Consider the following 17083-nt stretch of genomic DNA (forward strand, 5'->3'; position numbering starts at 1 on the left):
CATGGATGGGCATTCATAAAATTCCATTGCTGGTTGACGTGGTAGGCTAAACCCCAGTAAGCATGAGCCGACGTCTTTTTATAGTCCTATCCAGACGGCTTTATTTGGTGTTTTACAAATGGTAGGCTTACCACAGTTGGGCATTCATAAAATACAATTTCAGGCAACACTATATGATATACCTCAGGAAGCAGGACCGACGATGACACCTTTTGGACGTCTTTTTTTGTTCAGTCCAGACCGGTATTGAATTCCACATCCACTGACATTGGATTTTGGTCTGGTACGAACCAAATCTGAACCTGTTTGCTTTGATTTCAACACCCACGGACATAGATTTTTGGTCCGGTCTGGTCCAAATCTGAACCTATCATAGACTTCTATGTTTGGTTCAGATTTGGTCAGGTCTAGACCAGCCAAACATAGTCATCTATAAATTACGTATTTTCAACTTTCATTCAAAACCAAAAATAAAACCTGATTTCGACGTCCGGAAAATACATAATTTCAACGTCTGGAAAATAAGTATTTTCAACTGTCATTCATTACCGAAAATGAATCTGATTTCAACGTCCGTAAAATATGTATTTTTCAACGTCTTTCATGCCTTTTCAACGTCCTGGAAAATACGTACGGAAAATAGATATTTTTACCATTCAATCAGAACTTAAATTTAACCTAACATCAACGTCTGAAAAATAAGTATTTTAGACATCTTTTCAACATCCTTTTGCTTACTGGGACTATTCTAGTTTCACTGTGGGTTCCGCTTTTTGRGATTGCCTAAAGCAGCAGAAAGGCAAGGACCAGCCCTGTTACCCCTTCACTTATTCCACATTTTGTTGTGTTACAGCCTGAATTCAAAAATGGATTCAATAGATGTTTTTCTTTCACCCATCTACACAAAATACCCCATAATGACAAAGTGCAAACATGTTTTTAGAATTGTTTGCTAATTTATTGAAAATGTAATACAGAAATATCTCATTTACATACAGTGTAAGTATTCACACCCCTGAGTAAATACATGTTAGAATCACCTTTGGCAGCAATTACAGTTGTGAGTYTTTCTGGTTAAGTCTCCAATACACAGGTCTCAAACTCATTCCATGGAAGACTGAGTGTCTGTGGGTTTTCACTCCTCCCTTGTACTTGATTGRTGAATTAAGGTCACTAATTATACTGAACATAAAATATAAATGCAACATGTAAAGTGTTGGTCCCATGTATCATTAGCTGAAATAAAAAGAGCCCAGAAATGTTCCATACTCACAAAAAGCTTATTTCTCAAAAATGTTGTGCACAAATTTGTTTACATCTCTGTTAGTGAGCCTTTCTCTTTTGCCAAGACAACCCATCTACCTGACAGGTGTGGCATATCAAGAAGTTGATTAAACAGCATTATCCTTACACAGGTGCACCTTGTGCTGAGGACAATAAAAGGCCACTCTAAAATGTACAGTTTTGTCACACAACACAATGCCACAGAAGTCTCAAGTTTTGAGGGAGCGTGCAATTGGCATGCTGACTGCAGGAATGSCCACCAGAGTTGTTATCAGAGAATTGAAATGTTAATTTCTCTATCATAAGCCGCCTCCAGCGTTTTTTTTTAAAGAATTTGGCAGTACGTCCAACCGGCCTCACAACCGCAGACCATGTGTAACCACACCAGCACAGGACCTCAATATCTGGCTTCTTCACCTGCTGGATCGTCTGAGACCAGTCAACCAGTCAGCTGATGAAACTGTGGGTTTGCACAACCAAATAATTTCTGCACAAACTGTCAGAAAACGTCTTAGGGAAGCTCATCTGCGTGCTCGTCATCCTAGGTCATCCTAGGGTCTTGACCTGACTGCAGTTTGGAGTCGTAACAGTTTTCAGTAGGCAAATGTGAACCTTTGATGGCCACTGGCATGCTGAAGAAGTGTGCTCTTCACGGATGAATCATGGTTTCAACTGTACCTGGCATATGGCAGACAGCGTGTATGGCATTGTGTGGGCAAACAGTTTACTGATATCAACGTTGTGAACAGAGTGCCCCAAGATGGCGGTGGGGTTATAGTATGGGCAGGCATAAGCTACGGACAATTAACACAATTGTATTTTATCCATGGCAATTTCAATGCACAGAGATACCGTGACGAGATCCTGAGGCCCATTGTCGTGCCATTCATCCACCGCCATCGYCTCATGTTTCAGCATGATAATGCAAGGCCCCATGTCGCAAGAATCTTTACACAATTCCTGGAAGCTGAAAATGTCCCAGTTCTTCCATGGCCTGAATACTCACCAGACATGTCACCAATTGAGCATGTTTGGGATGCTCTGGATTGATGTGTACGACAGTGCGTTCCAGTTCCCGCAAATATCCAGCATCTTCGAAACAGCCATTGAAGAGGAGTGTGGACAACATTCCACAAGCCTCAATCAACAGCCTGAACAACTCTATACAAAGGAACTGTGTCGCGCTACATGAGGCAAATGATGGTCAAACCATATACTGACTGGTTTTCTGATCCACGCCCCTACCTTTTGTTTTAAAGGTATCTGTGACCAACAGATGCATATCTGTATTCCCAGTCATGTAAAATCCACAGATTAGGGCCTAAWTTATTTATTTCAATTGACTGATTTCCTTAAATTAACTGTAACTCACTAAAAACTTTGAAATTGTTGCATGTTGCGTTTATATATTGTTCAGTGTAGTAAAGAACTCCCCACACCTTGTTGTCTAAGGCTTAATTGAAAGGAAAAAACAAAAAACAAAAACCTGAAGACACTAGACCCTCCATGGAATGAGTTTGACACCCCTGGTATAATAGCTTTGCACACCTGGATTGTACAATATTTGCACATTATAATGTTTTTAATTCTTCAAGCTGTGGATTTGGTAATTCATAATTTTTTGACAGCCATTTTCAAGTCTTGCCATAGTCAAGCCTATTTAAGTAAAAACTGTAACTAGGCTACTCAGGGGCATTCAATGTCGTCTTGATAAGCAACTCCTGAGTATATTTGGCCTTGTGTTTGAGGTTATTGTCCTGCTGAAAGGTGAATTTGTCTCCCAATGTTTGTTGGAAAGGAGACTGAACCAGGTGATTTGCTCCATTCCATTTMTTTTTATCATAAACAAACTCCACAGTTCTTGTCGATGACAAGCATGCCCATAACATGATGCAGCCACCACCATGCTTGAAAATATGAAGAGTGGTACTCAGTGATGTGTTGGATTTGCTCCAAACATAATTGTTTGTATTCAGGACATAAAGTTAATTTCTTTGCCACATTTTTGCAGTTTTACTTTATTGCCTAATTGTAAACAGGATGCATGTTTTAGAATATTTTATTCTGTACAGGCTTCCTTCTTTTCTAAATGTCAATTAGGTTAGTGTTGTGGAGTAACAATAATGTTGTTGATCCATCCTCATTTTCTCCTATCACAGCCATTAAACTCTGCAACTGTTTTAAAGTCACTATTGGCCTTATGGTGAAATCCCTAAGCGGTTTACTTCCTTTCCGGCAACTGATTTAGGAAGGACGCCTGTATCTTTGTAGTGACTGGGTGTGTTGATATACCATCCAGAGTGTAATTAATAACTTCACCATGCTCAAAGGGATATTTAATGTCTGCTTTTTTTTACCCATCTACCAATAGGTGCCCTTCTTTGCGAGGCATTGGAAAACYTCCTTGGTATTTGTGGTTGAATATGTGTTTGAAATTCACTGCTCGACTGAGGGACCTTACAGATAGTTGTATGTGTGGGGTACAGAGATGAGGTAGTTGTTCAAAAATCMTGTTAAACACTATTAWTGCACACAGTGAGTCCATGCAACTTATTATTGTCACAGCCTGATCTGTTTCACCTGTCTTTGTGATTGTCTCCACCCCCCTCCAGGTGTCGCCCATTTTCCCCTGTTTATTTATACCTGTGTTCTCTGTTTGTCTGTTGCCAGTTCGTCTTGTTTGTCATGCCAACCAGTATTTTTGTGTCAGCTCCTGCTTTTCACCAGTCTCTCTTATCTCGTCCTCCTGGTTTTTGACCCTTGCCTGTCCTGACCCTGTACCCATCCGCCTGACCACTCTGCCTGCCTGCCGTCCTGTACCTTTGCCCCCTCCTCCCCCTCTGGATTACCAACCTTTGCCTGAGCCTGCCTGCCGTCCTGTGCCGTTGCTGTAATAAACATTGTTACTTCGACACGGTCTGCATCTGGGTCTTACCTTGATACCTGATAATTATGTGACYTGTTAAGCACATTTTTACTCCTGAACTTATTTAGGCAAAGTGATTGAATACTTGACTCAAGACATTTCAGCTTTAAATTTTTAATTAAATAGTAAACATTTCTAAAAACATAATTACACATTGACATTTTGGGGTATTGTGTGTAGGCCAGTGACAAAAAAATCTAAACTTAATACATTTTAAATTAAGGCTGTAACACAACAAAAAGTGGAAAAAGTCTAGGTGTGAGAACTTTATGAAGGCACTCTATGTATAACTTGTGACGGGTTTTCATGTCTTTGCAATTAGTTTATTTTCGTTTGTGCTCGTTAGCATATTTAGCTAGCAGCTTCTATAAAAATCCACTAGGACTTGTGTGAATTTTGGTAGACACCCAAAGTTTTTTTTTTTTTGCATTTTTAGCGCAAAAAAAACAGTAATACCAGTAATACCGTAAATTCCGGGATGAGAGAAAGACAGTATGACGATATGAAAATCTGGATACCGTCCAACCTTAGAGGCCACTGATTGAACAGAGATTACTGAGAGTGACCTTGTGTGTAACCCAATACCAGCCAAAACGCACACACACACGCACACAATGGCCCACTTCTCTGTGTGTCCTACTGAACAAAGCCTGGTCACCCTCACTGGAGCACTACTATACAGCTAGCCTTCACTGGGTCATTCATTATTAATATGTCGGGTCTGCTCTGCCTCTGTCTGGTCTCCTTAAGTGTAGGACACACAGCACTTACACTAAACAACATATTCCAAAGTAAAGTTATGATAGGTAAGAGCATGGTGCAGAATTTCAACCTTAACATTCCTAGATACATATTGCTTGGTGTAAGGACTCCTGGCAAGAACAAATGTACTCTAMACCTGCCCTAAGGCTTAATCAATGCAGCATGAGGACATTATGAGCCTTTTACACTAGGCCTACATGACACAATATTTAGATTCACTCACCTGGTTTACCAGCCGTATCTGCATTCAACAGCTACAGTTGAAGTCGGAAGTTTACGTACACTATTGTTGGAGTCATTAAAACTCRTTTTTCAACCACTCCACAAATTTCTTGTTAACAAACTATAGTTTTGGCAAGTCGGTTAGGACATCTACTTTGTGCATGACACAAGCAACTTTTTCCAACATTTGTTTACAGACAGATTATTTCACTTATAACTCACTGTATCAGAATTCCAGTGGATCAGAGTTTACATACACTAGTTGACTGTGCCTTTAAACAGCTTGAAAATTCCAGAAAATTATGTCATGGCTTTAGAAGCTTCTGATAGGCTAATTGACATCATTTGAGTCAATTGGAGGTGTACCTGTGGATGTATTTCAAGGCCTACCTTCAAACTCAGTGCCTCTTTGCTTGACATCATGGGAAAATCAAAATAAATCAGCCAAGACCTCAGAAAAAAATGTGTAGACCTCCACAAGTCTGGTTCATCCTTGGGAGCAATTTCCAAATGCCTGAAGGTACCACGTTCATCTGTATAAAGAATATAAGCAAGTATAAACACCATGGGATCACACAGCCGTCATACCGCTCAGGAAGGAGACGCGTTCTGTCTCCTAGAGATGAACCGTACTTTGGTGCGAAAAGTGCAAATCAATCCCAGAACAACAGCAAAGGACCTTGTGAAGATGCTGGAGGAAACGGGTACAAATGTATCTATATCCACAGTAAAATGAGTCCTATATCGACAAAACCTGAAAGGCCGCTCAGCAAGGAAGAAGCCACTGCTCCAAACCGCCATAAAAAAGCCAGACTACGGTTTGCAACTGCACATGGGGACAAAGATCGTACTTTTTGGAGAAATGTTCTCTGGTCTGATGAAACAAAAATAGAACTGTTTGGCCATAATGACCATTGTTATGTTTGGAGGAAAAAGGGGGACGCTTGCAAGCCGAAGAACACCATCACACCGTGAAGCACGGGGGTGGCAGCATCATGTTGTGGGGGTGCTTTGCTGCAGGAGGGACTGGTGCACTTCACAAAATAGATGGCTTCAACAAAGTCAAGGTATTGGAGTGGCCATCACAAAGCCCTGACCTCAATCCTATAGAACATTTGTGGGCAGAACTGAAAAAGCGTGTGCGAGCAAGGAGGCCTACAAACCTGACTCAGTTACACCAGTCTTGTCAGGAGGAATGGGCCAAAATTCACCCAACTTATTGTGGGAAGCTTGTGGAAGGCTACCTGAAATGTTTGACCCAAGTTAAACAATTTAAAGACAATGCTACCAAATACTAATTGAAGTGTATGTAAACTTCTGACCCACTGGGAATGTGATGAAAGAAATAAAAGCTGAAATAAATCATTCTCTCTACTATTAATCTGACATTTCACATTCTTAAAATAAAGTGGTGATCATAACTGACCGGGAATTTTTACTAGGATTAAATGTCAGGAATTGTGAAAAACAGAGTTTAAATGTATTTGGCTAAGGTGTATGTAAACTTCCGACTTCAACTGTACATCCGTTCATTGCCTTACTCGGAAATACGTCAACAAGTCAGCTAATTAAATAAGCAGAAACAGACTGGCGCTCAGGCAGGCTACAGAGGCGAGGCTACATACCAATATTCACAGGGTGGTAAAGAAGGCTAGTCATGGGACCATGCCCTGAAGTGGGCCGTCTTGGCTTCTGTACTCAAGACACTGTTATTGTCCCACTACTATTATTATTATTATTATTATTATACTATAATAGCGTGTTAGTACAGTATTGGCAGTAGTGCCTGTCCACTCTATGTTTACACATCTTCATTGACTTCTGAAGTTGAGCTCAAGACATATTTGCCTTTGTATTTATTAAGGCTCACCATTAGCTGCTGCCTTTGCAACAGCTACTCTTCCTGGGGTCCAGCAACAATAAGGCAGTTATATACAATAAAAAATATTACATGACATTACATTTTCATAACACTTTTCACAACACAAGTGTGTTACCTCAGGCCACTACTCTATTATCACATATCTACAATACAAAATGTGTACGTGTGTGTAGAGTGCATGTCTTATGTGTATGTGGGTCTGTACCTGTGTGTGTGTCTCTTCACAGTCCCCGCTGTTCCATAAGGTGTATTTTTGTCTGATTCTACTGCTTGCATCAGTTACCTAATGTGGAATAGACTTCCATGTAACCATGTCTCTATGTAGTACCGCGCACCTCCCATAGTCTGTTCTTGACTTGGGGATTGTGAAGAGACCTTTGGTGGCATGTCAACAYTTCTTACAAAAACAAGTAGTGATGAAGTCAATCGCTCCTCCACGTTGAGCCAGATTTACATGCATATTATTAATGTTAGATCTCTGTGTACATTTAAGGGCCAGCCGTGCTGCACTGTTCTGAGMCAATTGTGTGGTCAGGTGTCCCTCTGTGGCACCCGACCACACGACTGAAGTCCAGGTGCGACAAAACAAGAAACCTGTAGGACCTGCGTTGTTGATAGGGTTGTTAAAAAGGCAGAGTAGCGCATTTTCTCTCCATCTTAGCTACTGTTGTATCAACATGTTTTCACCATGACAGTTTACAATCAAGGGTTAATCCAAGCAGTTTAGTCACCTCAATTTACTCATGATTTATTACAAGATTTAGTTGAGGTTCTGGGTTTAGTGAATGATTTGTCCCAAATATAATGCATTTMGTTTTTTWAATATTTAGGACGAACTTATTCCGAGCCACTCATTCTGAAACTAATTGCAGCTCTATTTTAAGTGTTGCAGTGATTTCACTCACTGTAGTAGCTGAGTTTTTATAGTTTTGAGTCATCCTCAGACATAGCCACACTGTTTTTACTCAAGGCTAGTGGCATGTCATTAGTAAAGATTGAAAAAATTAAGGGGCCTTGACAGCTGCCCTGGGGAATTCTTGATTATACCTGGATTATGGTGGAGAGGCTTCCATTAAAGAAAACCATCTGTGTTCTGTTATACAGGTAAGTCTTTATCCACAATATAGCAGGGGGTGTAAAGCCATAACACATATGATTATCCATCAGCAGACTATGATCAATCATTTCAAAAGCCGCACTGAAGTCAAACAAAACAGCTCCCACAATCTTTTATCATCAATTTCTATCAACCAATCAGTCATTTGTGTAAGTGCCGTGCTTGTTAAATGTCCTTCCATAAGCGTGCTGAAAGTCTGTTGTCAATTTGTTTACAGTAAAATAGCATTGTATCTGGTCAAACACCATTTTTTCCAAAAGTTCACTAAGGGTTGGTAACAAGCTGATTGGTCGGCTATTTGAGCCAGTAAAGGGGGCTTTACTATTCTTGGGTAGCGGAATTACTTTTGCTTCCCTCCAAGCCTGGGGGAACACACTTTCTAGTAGGCTTAGATTGAAGATATGGCAAATAGGAGTGGCAATATCGTCTGCTATTATCCTCAGTAATTTTCCATCCAAGTTGGCAGACCACGGTGGCAGACCATTGTTAATAGACAACAATAATTTGTTCACCTCTTCCACTCTCACTTTATGGAAACCAAAATTACAATGCTTGTCTTTCATAATTTGATCAGTTATACTTGGCTGTGTAGTGTCAGCGCTTGTTGCTGGCATGTCATGCCTAAATTTGCTCATCTTGCCAATGAAAAATCCTTAAAGTAGATGAGCCTAATTTGAGACAATTTTGCCCTGTACTCAGCAACTCATAGTACTGCATTCACAGGGGCGCGCGCGCACACACACACACACACACACACACACACACACACACACACACACACACACACACACACACACCACACAACACAAAACACACACAACAAAAACAACAGTCAAAAACAACACACACACACACACACACACACGAGGAGCTCTGTGCTTGTATACAACTCCAGAGACGAGGAGGATAAGGAGAGGATTGTGCAGCAGAGAGTAAAAATGTCAAGAACTCTCTTGGCACTCTTAAGCACAACTTAAAGCTCTGGTAATGAAAAAGAACAACTCTACTTTAGATTATTATTATGTCCCATCAGACTCAATCAGACAAAAGGCTCTCTCTATTTGGCTTTCCTTGGGCGCTGCTTACATCCATGGTTTGACAAATGTACTTTAGTACTGGCAATCCGTTTGTAAATCTTCTCTTACACCAATGCACGTACAAACATAAGTTCAAACTCACTTAAAAGTGTCAAAGAGTTAAGCACGAAGTTCTTCCTCAGCATGAGCGAGTTTCTGCCACACACACAAATAAATGTATTAAGTAGGTTCCGATTAAGTAGCATTTCAAAAGACCTTCAGATACTGCAAGCTTCCCTAATTACTATTCACAGTCGCTGCAGCCAACAGCGACTAGCCATATTAAACACCATATTAGTTATGAGTTATGATGGAGCTGTTTCTCTTTTGATCAGCTACAAGAAGGCCAAGCTTGAGGAGCCTGCAGAAGCCAGCGTAACTATGGTTACAAGACATGAATCAGCAGCACAAGCGTCAGGCCAGCAGGCAGCAACAGGAAACAAGCAGGATGTGGCAGGTGTAGACACGAGACACCTGCTATTACAGAGCAGCGTACACTGGGCCAGGGAAGCAGGGAGGGGKGTGTGAAAGGAACAGGTGATTGGTACAAGACTGAAAGACAGGGAGCATCAGTTGGCACAGGAACAATGTGAAGGATGCCTTTATGTCTACATCATAGTGATGAGTGGAATATCATCAGCCACACCTACAAAGCACGGGTTCAATCACAAAGCTGCATATTACAATACACAACTAAAAAAGCAGTAAATAGTCAAATCCACACCCACAAAGCACAACGTGTGCAGTTCAAGTGTCCAATCACAAAGCCTCATGGTACAAGCCACACCTAGAAAAGCAGCAAAGGTCAAAAGCAGTACAACCACAAAACCTGCAAGGAGTAAAGCCACGAGTCACGACCACAAACTAAACAGGAACTGAAGCACCATGAATGGAGAAGTGAATGAGGTACATGGATGGCGATTGCAGGGAAAATAAGAAAACAAAACAAGGTTACAGGAATGGACATAGTCTGGTCCCAGATCTGTTTCTTTGTGCTGTATTTGCCAGCTCCTATGGCTGTTGTCATACAAAAACATGCTGGWTGATCTGGGACCGGGCTAGTATGAATGAGGCTGCAAGCACAAAACAAACACAAAAACAAGATGGCGGAAGCCAGCTGGGAGGGTAACCCGACCAATCACGGTTATGGATGGAGGTGACAGGTATGAATGGTAGCGGAACTGAAGTCAAGAGGTGGCAGGCAGGTGACATCTGATGGAGGGTGTGGTTTGGGATGGGGTGTCATGGATAGATGGAGGGTTGATGGGTACGTGTCGGGGGCAGAAAGCAGCAGGGAGCATCAACAGCAGGGCTCACAAAAGCAGGGGTAACACTGCAAATCACAGGGTAGCAAGGGGGCCAAGTGGGTGAGGCAGCATTGAGTGTGTGGATCAGCAATGCAGCAAATTTGGCAAGGAGGCCAGGATAGGAAGCTCACAATAACACCGCTCACAACATCCATTCATGGATAGACCCACAGCTTCCGGCCTGGAACAGACCCTCTTCATCTGACCAAAATAKCCCAGCCAGAGCCTCTCTCCCCTGGGGTCAACAGCCCAGCACTATGGGGGGTGATAATGGGTGTCTGATGGCGTAGTCGGCAGCAATTAGCAGTGGGCCTACCTGGGGAGGTGGCGTCTCCGTCCAGAAGGTTGTCGTCCTCGGAGGTGTGGAAGTCCATGACGACTCCGGCGCCATCCAGTAGCTCCTCGTCGCTGCTGGCACTGGCAATGCTGTTGTAGCTGTTCCTGTAGTAGCCCTTCCTGTTGAAGAGCTGCTCCGACTCCATTTAGCTACGTGCTACGCAGGCAGTGCCCTGCGWGGGAACACAAACACACTCTCAGATCACAGGTCTGGGCACTGGAGATGCTGTTGTAGCTGTTTCTGTGGTAGCCCCTGTTGAACTTGAGCTGCTGGAAAACACACACAGCCACATACACTCAGGCAGACAGGAAAGTCCACAGCCCAGCCTGGCTGTAACCAGAAGGCGGAATTAATTGTGGGTAAGGTTTCCGTTTCAGATTCGTTCTGATTCCCGAACCTCGTTACCAGCCTTGCGGCAGGGTCGTTTCTGGTTGGTGATGGAGGATGGAAARAAGGGCGGAAGAAGGGATAGGGAAGGAAGGAGGAGGGTCATTAGGACACATGATGAGTGTGAGATGTCAGACCCAGACACTTCACTAAAGAGGAAGACGGAGGTGACAGAGAAGTMGCAGTAAACTCATCAGCTGTGTCCCTTCTGTCAGCATGGAGGACTGTGATGATGGAGGACCCCGGTGGTGAACATCCTCAGGCCCATGCTGTGAAAAATGTGACTCAATACCTCCGTCTGTCTAGTTGTCTGAGTGTGTGCTAGATTGGAATCATAAGCCTGTACCCTGCACAACACCTCTGTCTGAATTTGGAATTGGACTGTTTGGTGCCCACKCAGGAGGAGATTTTGATTCCTATTGGAAATCGTTTTGTTTACCTCTCCAGTCCATCAGGACTATGGGACATTTTTACTGCATCCGTTTTAGGAAATTACACAAATACAAACCATTTATGTGTGGGAAGAATTAGCCAGTAGTGTTTATGTCTATTTTTAGTTTGGGGATTAGGATGAACAGAGTGATGCTGATTTAGAACAAAATAGTAGAGCACACTAACCTCACTATTTCCCCCCTGGTGGAAGCAGGGGAAAACAAAACCTAGTCCAGAACCATAGAGGAAGGGGGATACACCAAAACCTTTGCTAGATCAKAAAAGATGGGCTAGCTCAGGGCTTTCTCTGGATCAAAAAGGGGCTTAGGTGGTGGGCGTGGCAGGGGGGGCGGCTGAAATTTAGAGGCCCCCAGTTTGGTGGTGTAGACACATTTTTGCATTTTTAAGCCAATTTCCTGCAATTCTACACATTTTTCCATGGACCAGAGAGATATTTTCTTGCAGTTTTAAAGTAAAATTCCTGTAAWTCTACACATTTTGCCATGCAGCTGAGTAAACATGTAGCCGTTTTAAAGCCAATCTCTTGCAATTCTATGCATTTTGCCATTGCTAATGCTGTGTTCTTTTGCTCAAACATAATAACAAAAATWTATACTGCTAAATTCACTGCATTTGGAATTTTCAATTCACCKTGACAGCTTTATTTTGGTGATTGTTAATTCTCAAAGATTATATTATTTGAAAATATATTAGGTCCATTATCTTTTCTACATAGTTTATATTTGGTTTTAATAGTTTAAAGTTAACACTGAAAGCATATCTTCATCCAGAAAATGTATTTTCGGAGGTTTATATACACCTTAGCCAAATACATTTAAAAACTCAGTTTTTCACAATTCCTGACATTTAATCCTCGTAAAAATGACCTGTTTTATGTCAGTTATGATCACCACTTTATTTCAAGAATGTGAAATGTCAGAATAATAGTAGAGAGAATGATTTATTTCAGCTTTTATTTCTTTCAACACATTCCCAGTGGGTCAGAAGTTTACATACACTGAATTAGTATTTGGTAGCATTGCCATTAAATTGTTTAACTTGGGTCAAACGTTTCAGGTAGCCTTCCACAAGATTCCCACAATAAGTTGGGTGAATTTTGGCCCATTCCTCCTGACAGAGCTGGTGTAACTGAGTCAGGTTTGTTAAGGCCTCCTTGCTCGCACACGCTTTTTCAGTTCTGCCCACAAATGTTCTATAGGATTGAGGTCAGGGCTTTGTGATGGCCACTCCAATACCTTGACTTGTTGTCCTTAAGCCATTTTGCCACAACTTTGGAAGTATGCTTGGGGTCATTGTCCATTTGGAAGACCCATTTGCGACCAAGCTTTAACTTCCTGACTGATGTCTTGAGATGTTGCTTCAATATATCCACATATTTTCCTTTCAGGAAGCCATCTATTTTGTGAAGTGCACCAGTCCCTCCTGCAGCAAAGCACCCCCACAACATGATGCTGCCACCCCGTGCTTCACGGTTGGATGGTGTTCTTCGGCTTGCAAGCCTCCCCCTTTTTCCTCCAAACATAATGATGGTCATTATGGCCAAACAGTTCTATTTTTGTGTACTCAGACCAGAGACATTTCTCCAAAAAGTACCATCTTTGTCCCCATGTGCAGTTGCAAACCATAGTCTGGCTTTTTTATGGCGGGTTTTGGAGCAGTGACTTCTTCCTTGCTGAGCGGCCTTTCAGGTTATGTCGATATAGGACTCATTTTACTGTGGATATGGAACATTTGTACCTGCTTCCTCTAGCATCTTCACAAGGTCCTTGCTGTTGTTCTGGGATTGATTTGCACTTTTCGCACCAAAGTACGTTCATCTCTAGGAGACAGAACGCGTCTCCTTCCTGAGCGCGTATATAGCTGCGTGGTCCATGGTGTTTATACTTGCTTACTATTCTTTATACAGATGAACGTAGTACCTTCAGGCGTTTGGAAATTGCTCCCAAGGATGAACCAGACTTGTGGAGGTCTACAATTTTTTTCTGAGGTCTTGGCTGATTTTTCTTTTGATTTTCCCATGATGTCAAGCAAAGAGGCACTGAGTTTGATGGTAGGCCTTGAAATACATCCACAGGTACACCTCCAATTTCCCAAGCTGTTTAAAGGCACAGTCAACTTGGTGTATGTAAACGTCTGATCCACTGGAACTGTGATACAGTGAGTTATAAGTTAAATAATCTGTCTGTAAACAATTGTTGGGAAAATTGCTTGTATCATGCACGAAGTAGATGTCCTAACTGACTTGCCAAAATTATAGTTAGTTAACAAGAAATTTGTGGAGTGGTTGAAAAATGAGTTTTAATGACTCCAACCTAAGTGTATGTAAACTTCCGACTTCAACTGTAGGCTAATGCTTAGGTGGCCCATCTGAGGATTTCAATGGCAGAAAACTCCCTGCTAGCTACTAGCTAGCCAATGTGACTGAATAAGCGGGTTAATGATTCTTCTAACAATGGTTTCTGGTCTTACCTAGCAACAGGTGATCTTTTTCTACGTGATAAAAAAAGAAGAAGCTAGGCCTATAAGATGAAATGGAAGCAGGTTGAGCTAATGATATGTCAGAATCACGTAGAGTAACTTAATATTACCGTGTATCATCATCATCATTACTATCCAGACACAGAATGATGAGAACTAAATGAATCCTAACGTGAACAGTACTAAATCAAATGGCAGGCAGCAAATGATTTCATCTATATATGAGTCACCAACTTACARCCAGAGAGCCTGAACCCATTATACAGGGATATTGTTTGATATACTCCTTTACTTTAGAATAACTGACTGTAAGCCGTATCCTCTATTGAATTTACTGCTCTGATAACTTTTTCGACTGTCTGGCAGTGGTGTCACTGACTCTTATGGGGAGATTATGAATTCTCCCAGAGTCCATGGATAGTGTAGTATAAGTATCCTCTCTCGACAGAGAAATGGAAGTCCCACAAGTCATGAGCTCATAATGACAGGAAGAAATAGAGTCAAAACCCTTCTAGGCTTCCTCCCGTTTCATTTACACTCATCAACGTTCAACAATGAAAGCAAAAGGACATGATAGTCTCACTGATGTCACTTCAGCTTATGTTCCATTCAAGTATAGGAATCTTGCAGGGCTCCCGAGTGGCACAGCCGTCTAMGGCACTGCATCTCAGTGCTAGAGGCGTCACTACAGACCCTGGTTCAATTCYAGGCTGTATCACAACYGGCCGTKATTGGGAGTCCCATAGGGCGGCGCACAATTGACCCAACGTCGTCCGGTTTAGGGTTTTGCCGGGGTAGGCCGTCATTGTAAATAAGAATTTGTTCTTAACTAACTTCCCTAGTTAAATAAAGGTTAAATACAAAAATAAAAACTCTTTGACGACTACAATGTGAGACAGACATGCATCATTTTCTCATACCCCCCCCCCAATCCTAAACAGCACATCCCTAGGTGTCTATGGAGGAGAAAACGCACCAGAGACTAGAGAGCCTACATTTCACAAGCCTGGTCTCATAGCTTTACGTACAGTAACTAACTCTTCATGCCATAGACCAACAGACTGGACCACTAGCCTAACAACTTCCCCTCTCACCTTGAATAAAGAAATCCCTTTGAACTGTATTCAATTAAAGCAGGAAATTCTATTCTGTTTGTTTTTAGGAGGAATGCCAACAAGTCCAAGAGTGCTCTTGTTCTTGSTTAACAAGTGTGAGCCTTTTTCAACCTCCATCTTGGCAACAGTTACTGTGGTCATGAGCTTGCTAGGCCCAGTGCCCACCAAGCTGTGAACACGCTCAGCAGGAGTTTCAACTCTCAAGAAGACAAAAACTTAAGATGACCTAGGTCATTCCGAGTGAAAATTTAACAAAAATCGCAATGAATGTTGTATTCCCTGAATTGTGGTACAAAGAAATGGTAGGCTATTTGACGGAAAGATCTTTGACATTTACAGAATAACACTGCAGGAGTTTGAACTGTCTGTTCCCACCCAGTCTGGAGAAGTGTCTACTCTGCTCCTCTGTTCTCTCACTTCTTCTCCACAAGGTTGAGGTGAAGCCGTGAACGTTTTGATARAACTACACGACCATCAGGCTTCAGCACAGACGAGGAGAAAGTGGGTTCATTTAGTCTCAGAACCAGCCTGACGTGACTGACCGAAAGAGTGTGAAATTATCAAACTTAAATAAAAAGCTAAGCATTGTCATAGACTCACATGCAACAGATATCCGATACATGAAGTTACTGCAAAGCAAGGCTACGGTTTCGATGAGGAACGATACAAATAGGCTGAATTTGAGAGGAATATTACTTTATAAAACAGCTCCTATGAAGGATACATGATCCCTATCAATTTTCACCCTGACATTTGAGAATATGGATGAGAATAGATGTGTTTGAATGATGGGAAAGCGTTATCTGAGGTGCCAAAACGAGCCAGGCCTKGCAGTGACAGTTACACAACTCATTAGAGCCGGGACAATATCAGTATCGCAATATTTTTTCCATTACAAAAATGAAAACACGAAGCAGGTCAAACTCTGTGGTCCTTTAAAACCTGCTTTATGTAAAAACATTGTGTGCTTTCGCTTGGGAAATAAACAAATGTGACTCTGATGACAACATAATGATTTTTGTTTCCAACATTAGGGCTGTTTTCCTAAAGAAGTTAAATCGGCTTTGTGTTTTGTTTCCTTGCCACGGTACTTACGAGTATCACAATACTGGTATCGTCCTGGCCCCACAACTTATAAAGCAGACGATAGAGTGGGCCTCTTCTTTCAGTAGTCAAGGACCTAGATGTTGCCAGGGGAAACTGTCGCTGGGATATGACTCAGCGTTTTGCCCGCCCCGCAGTGATATGATCACACCTCCTGTAAGGCAGCCTCACCACTGCCAACACTACAGGTTGTCACACCTCCAAAAACAACTYTTTTTTTTCAATTACAGTTGCTTTCTCCATTACCTCCGCCACTTATACACCTCAACTACATCGATCCCCAATCCTACCTACTGTCATAATCAATTTACTAGGGTGTAGTAATGCAATAACGTTGAACTGAAAGTTGTGAAAAACCTCAAAYAAAAACTGTTTTGAAGCTCTCTAAGCTTGCATTAATGCTGCACATTTTAGGAGTCRGACCATGGTGAAGCACCGTCCTCAGACCGTTGTGTCTATCCTTAAGCAGAAAGACCTATAGGCCCAAAAGGAGACCTGCTAGCACATCGGAAGAAACAGGAAGAGCTTACTTTGAGAGCTGACCAAGCAAAAACAAAATGTCAGCCAAGTCTTGAGAAATATACCAGACCATTGCCATTTATAAGAAAAATGGCAGGAACTTGTGTCGTGACA

General features: G+C 41.9%; 1 protein-coding gene across 4 annotated transcripts in view; it reads right to left on the bottom strand.

The window, feature by feature from the left end:
* Positions 1-17083, bottom strand: part of LOC111952872 (H(+)/Cl(-) exchange transporter 3) — a 64025-nt gene that overhangs the window by 43037 nt on the left and 3905 nt on the right. For 3 of the 4 annotated variants that reach the window (XM_023971868.2, XM_023971852.1, XM_023971877.2), the window contains exon 2: positions 10893-11085. The exons of the other annotated variant lie outside the window; for it this stretch is intronic. In XM_023971868.2, coding sequence (XP_023827636.1) covers positions 10893-11058 — 166 coding nt within the window. In that variant the 5' untranslated portion in view covers positions 11059-11085. The remainder of the gene's footprint in view (positions 1-10892; positions 11086-17083) is intronic. 4 annotated transcript variants of the gene reach the window in all.

This window comes from Salvelinus sp. IW2-2015, linkage group LG3 (genome assembly GCF_002910315.2).
Source record: "Salvelinus sp. IW2-2015 linkage group LG3, ASM291031v2, whole genome shotgun sequence".
Lineage (NCBI taxonomy): Eukaryota > Metazoa > Chordata > Actinopteri > Salmoniformes > Salmonidae > Salvelinus > Salvelinus sp. IW2-2015.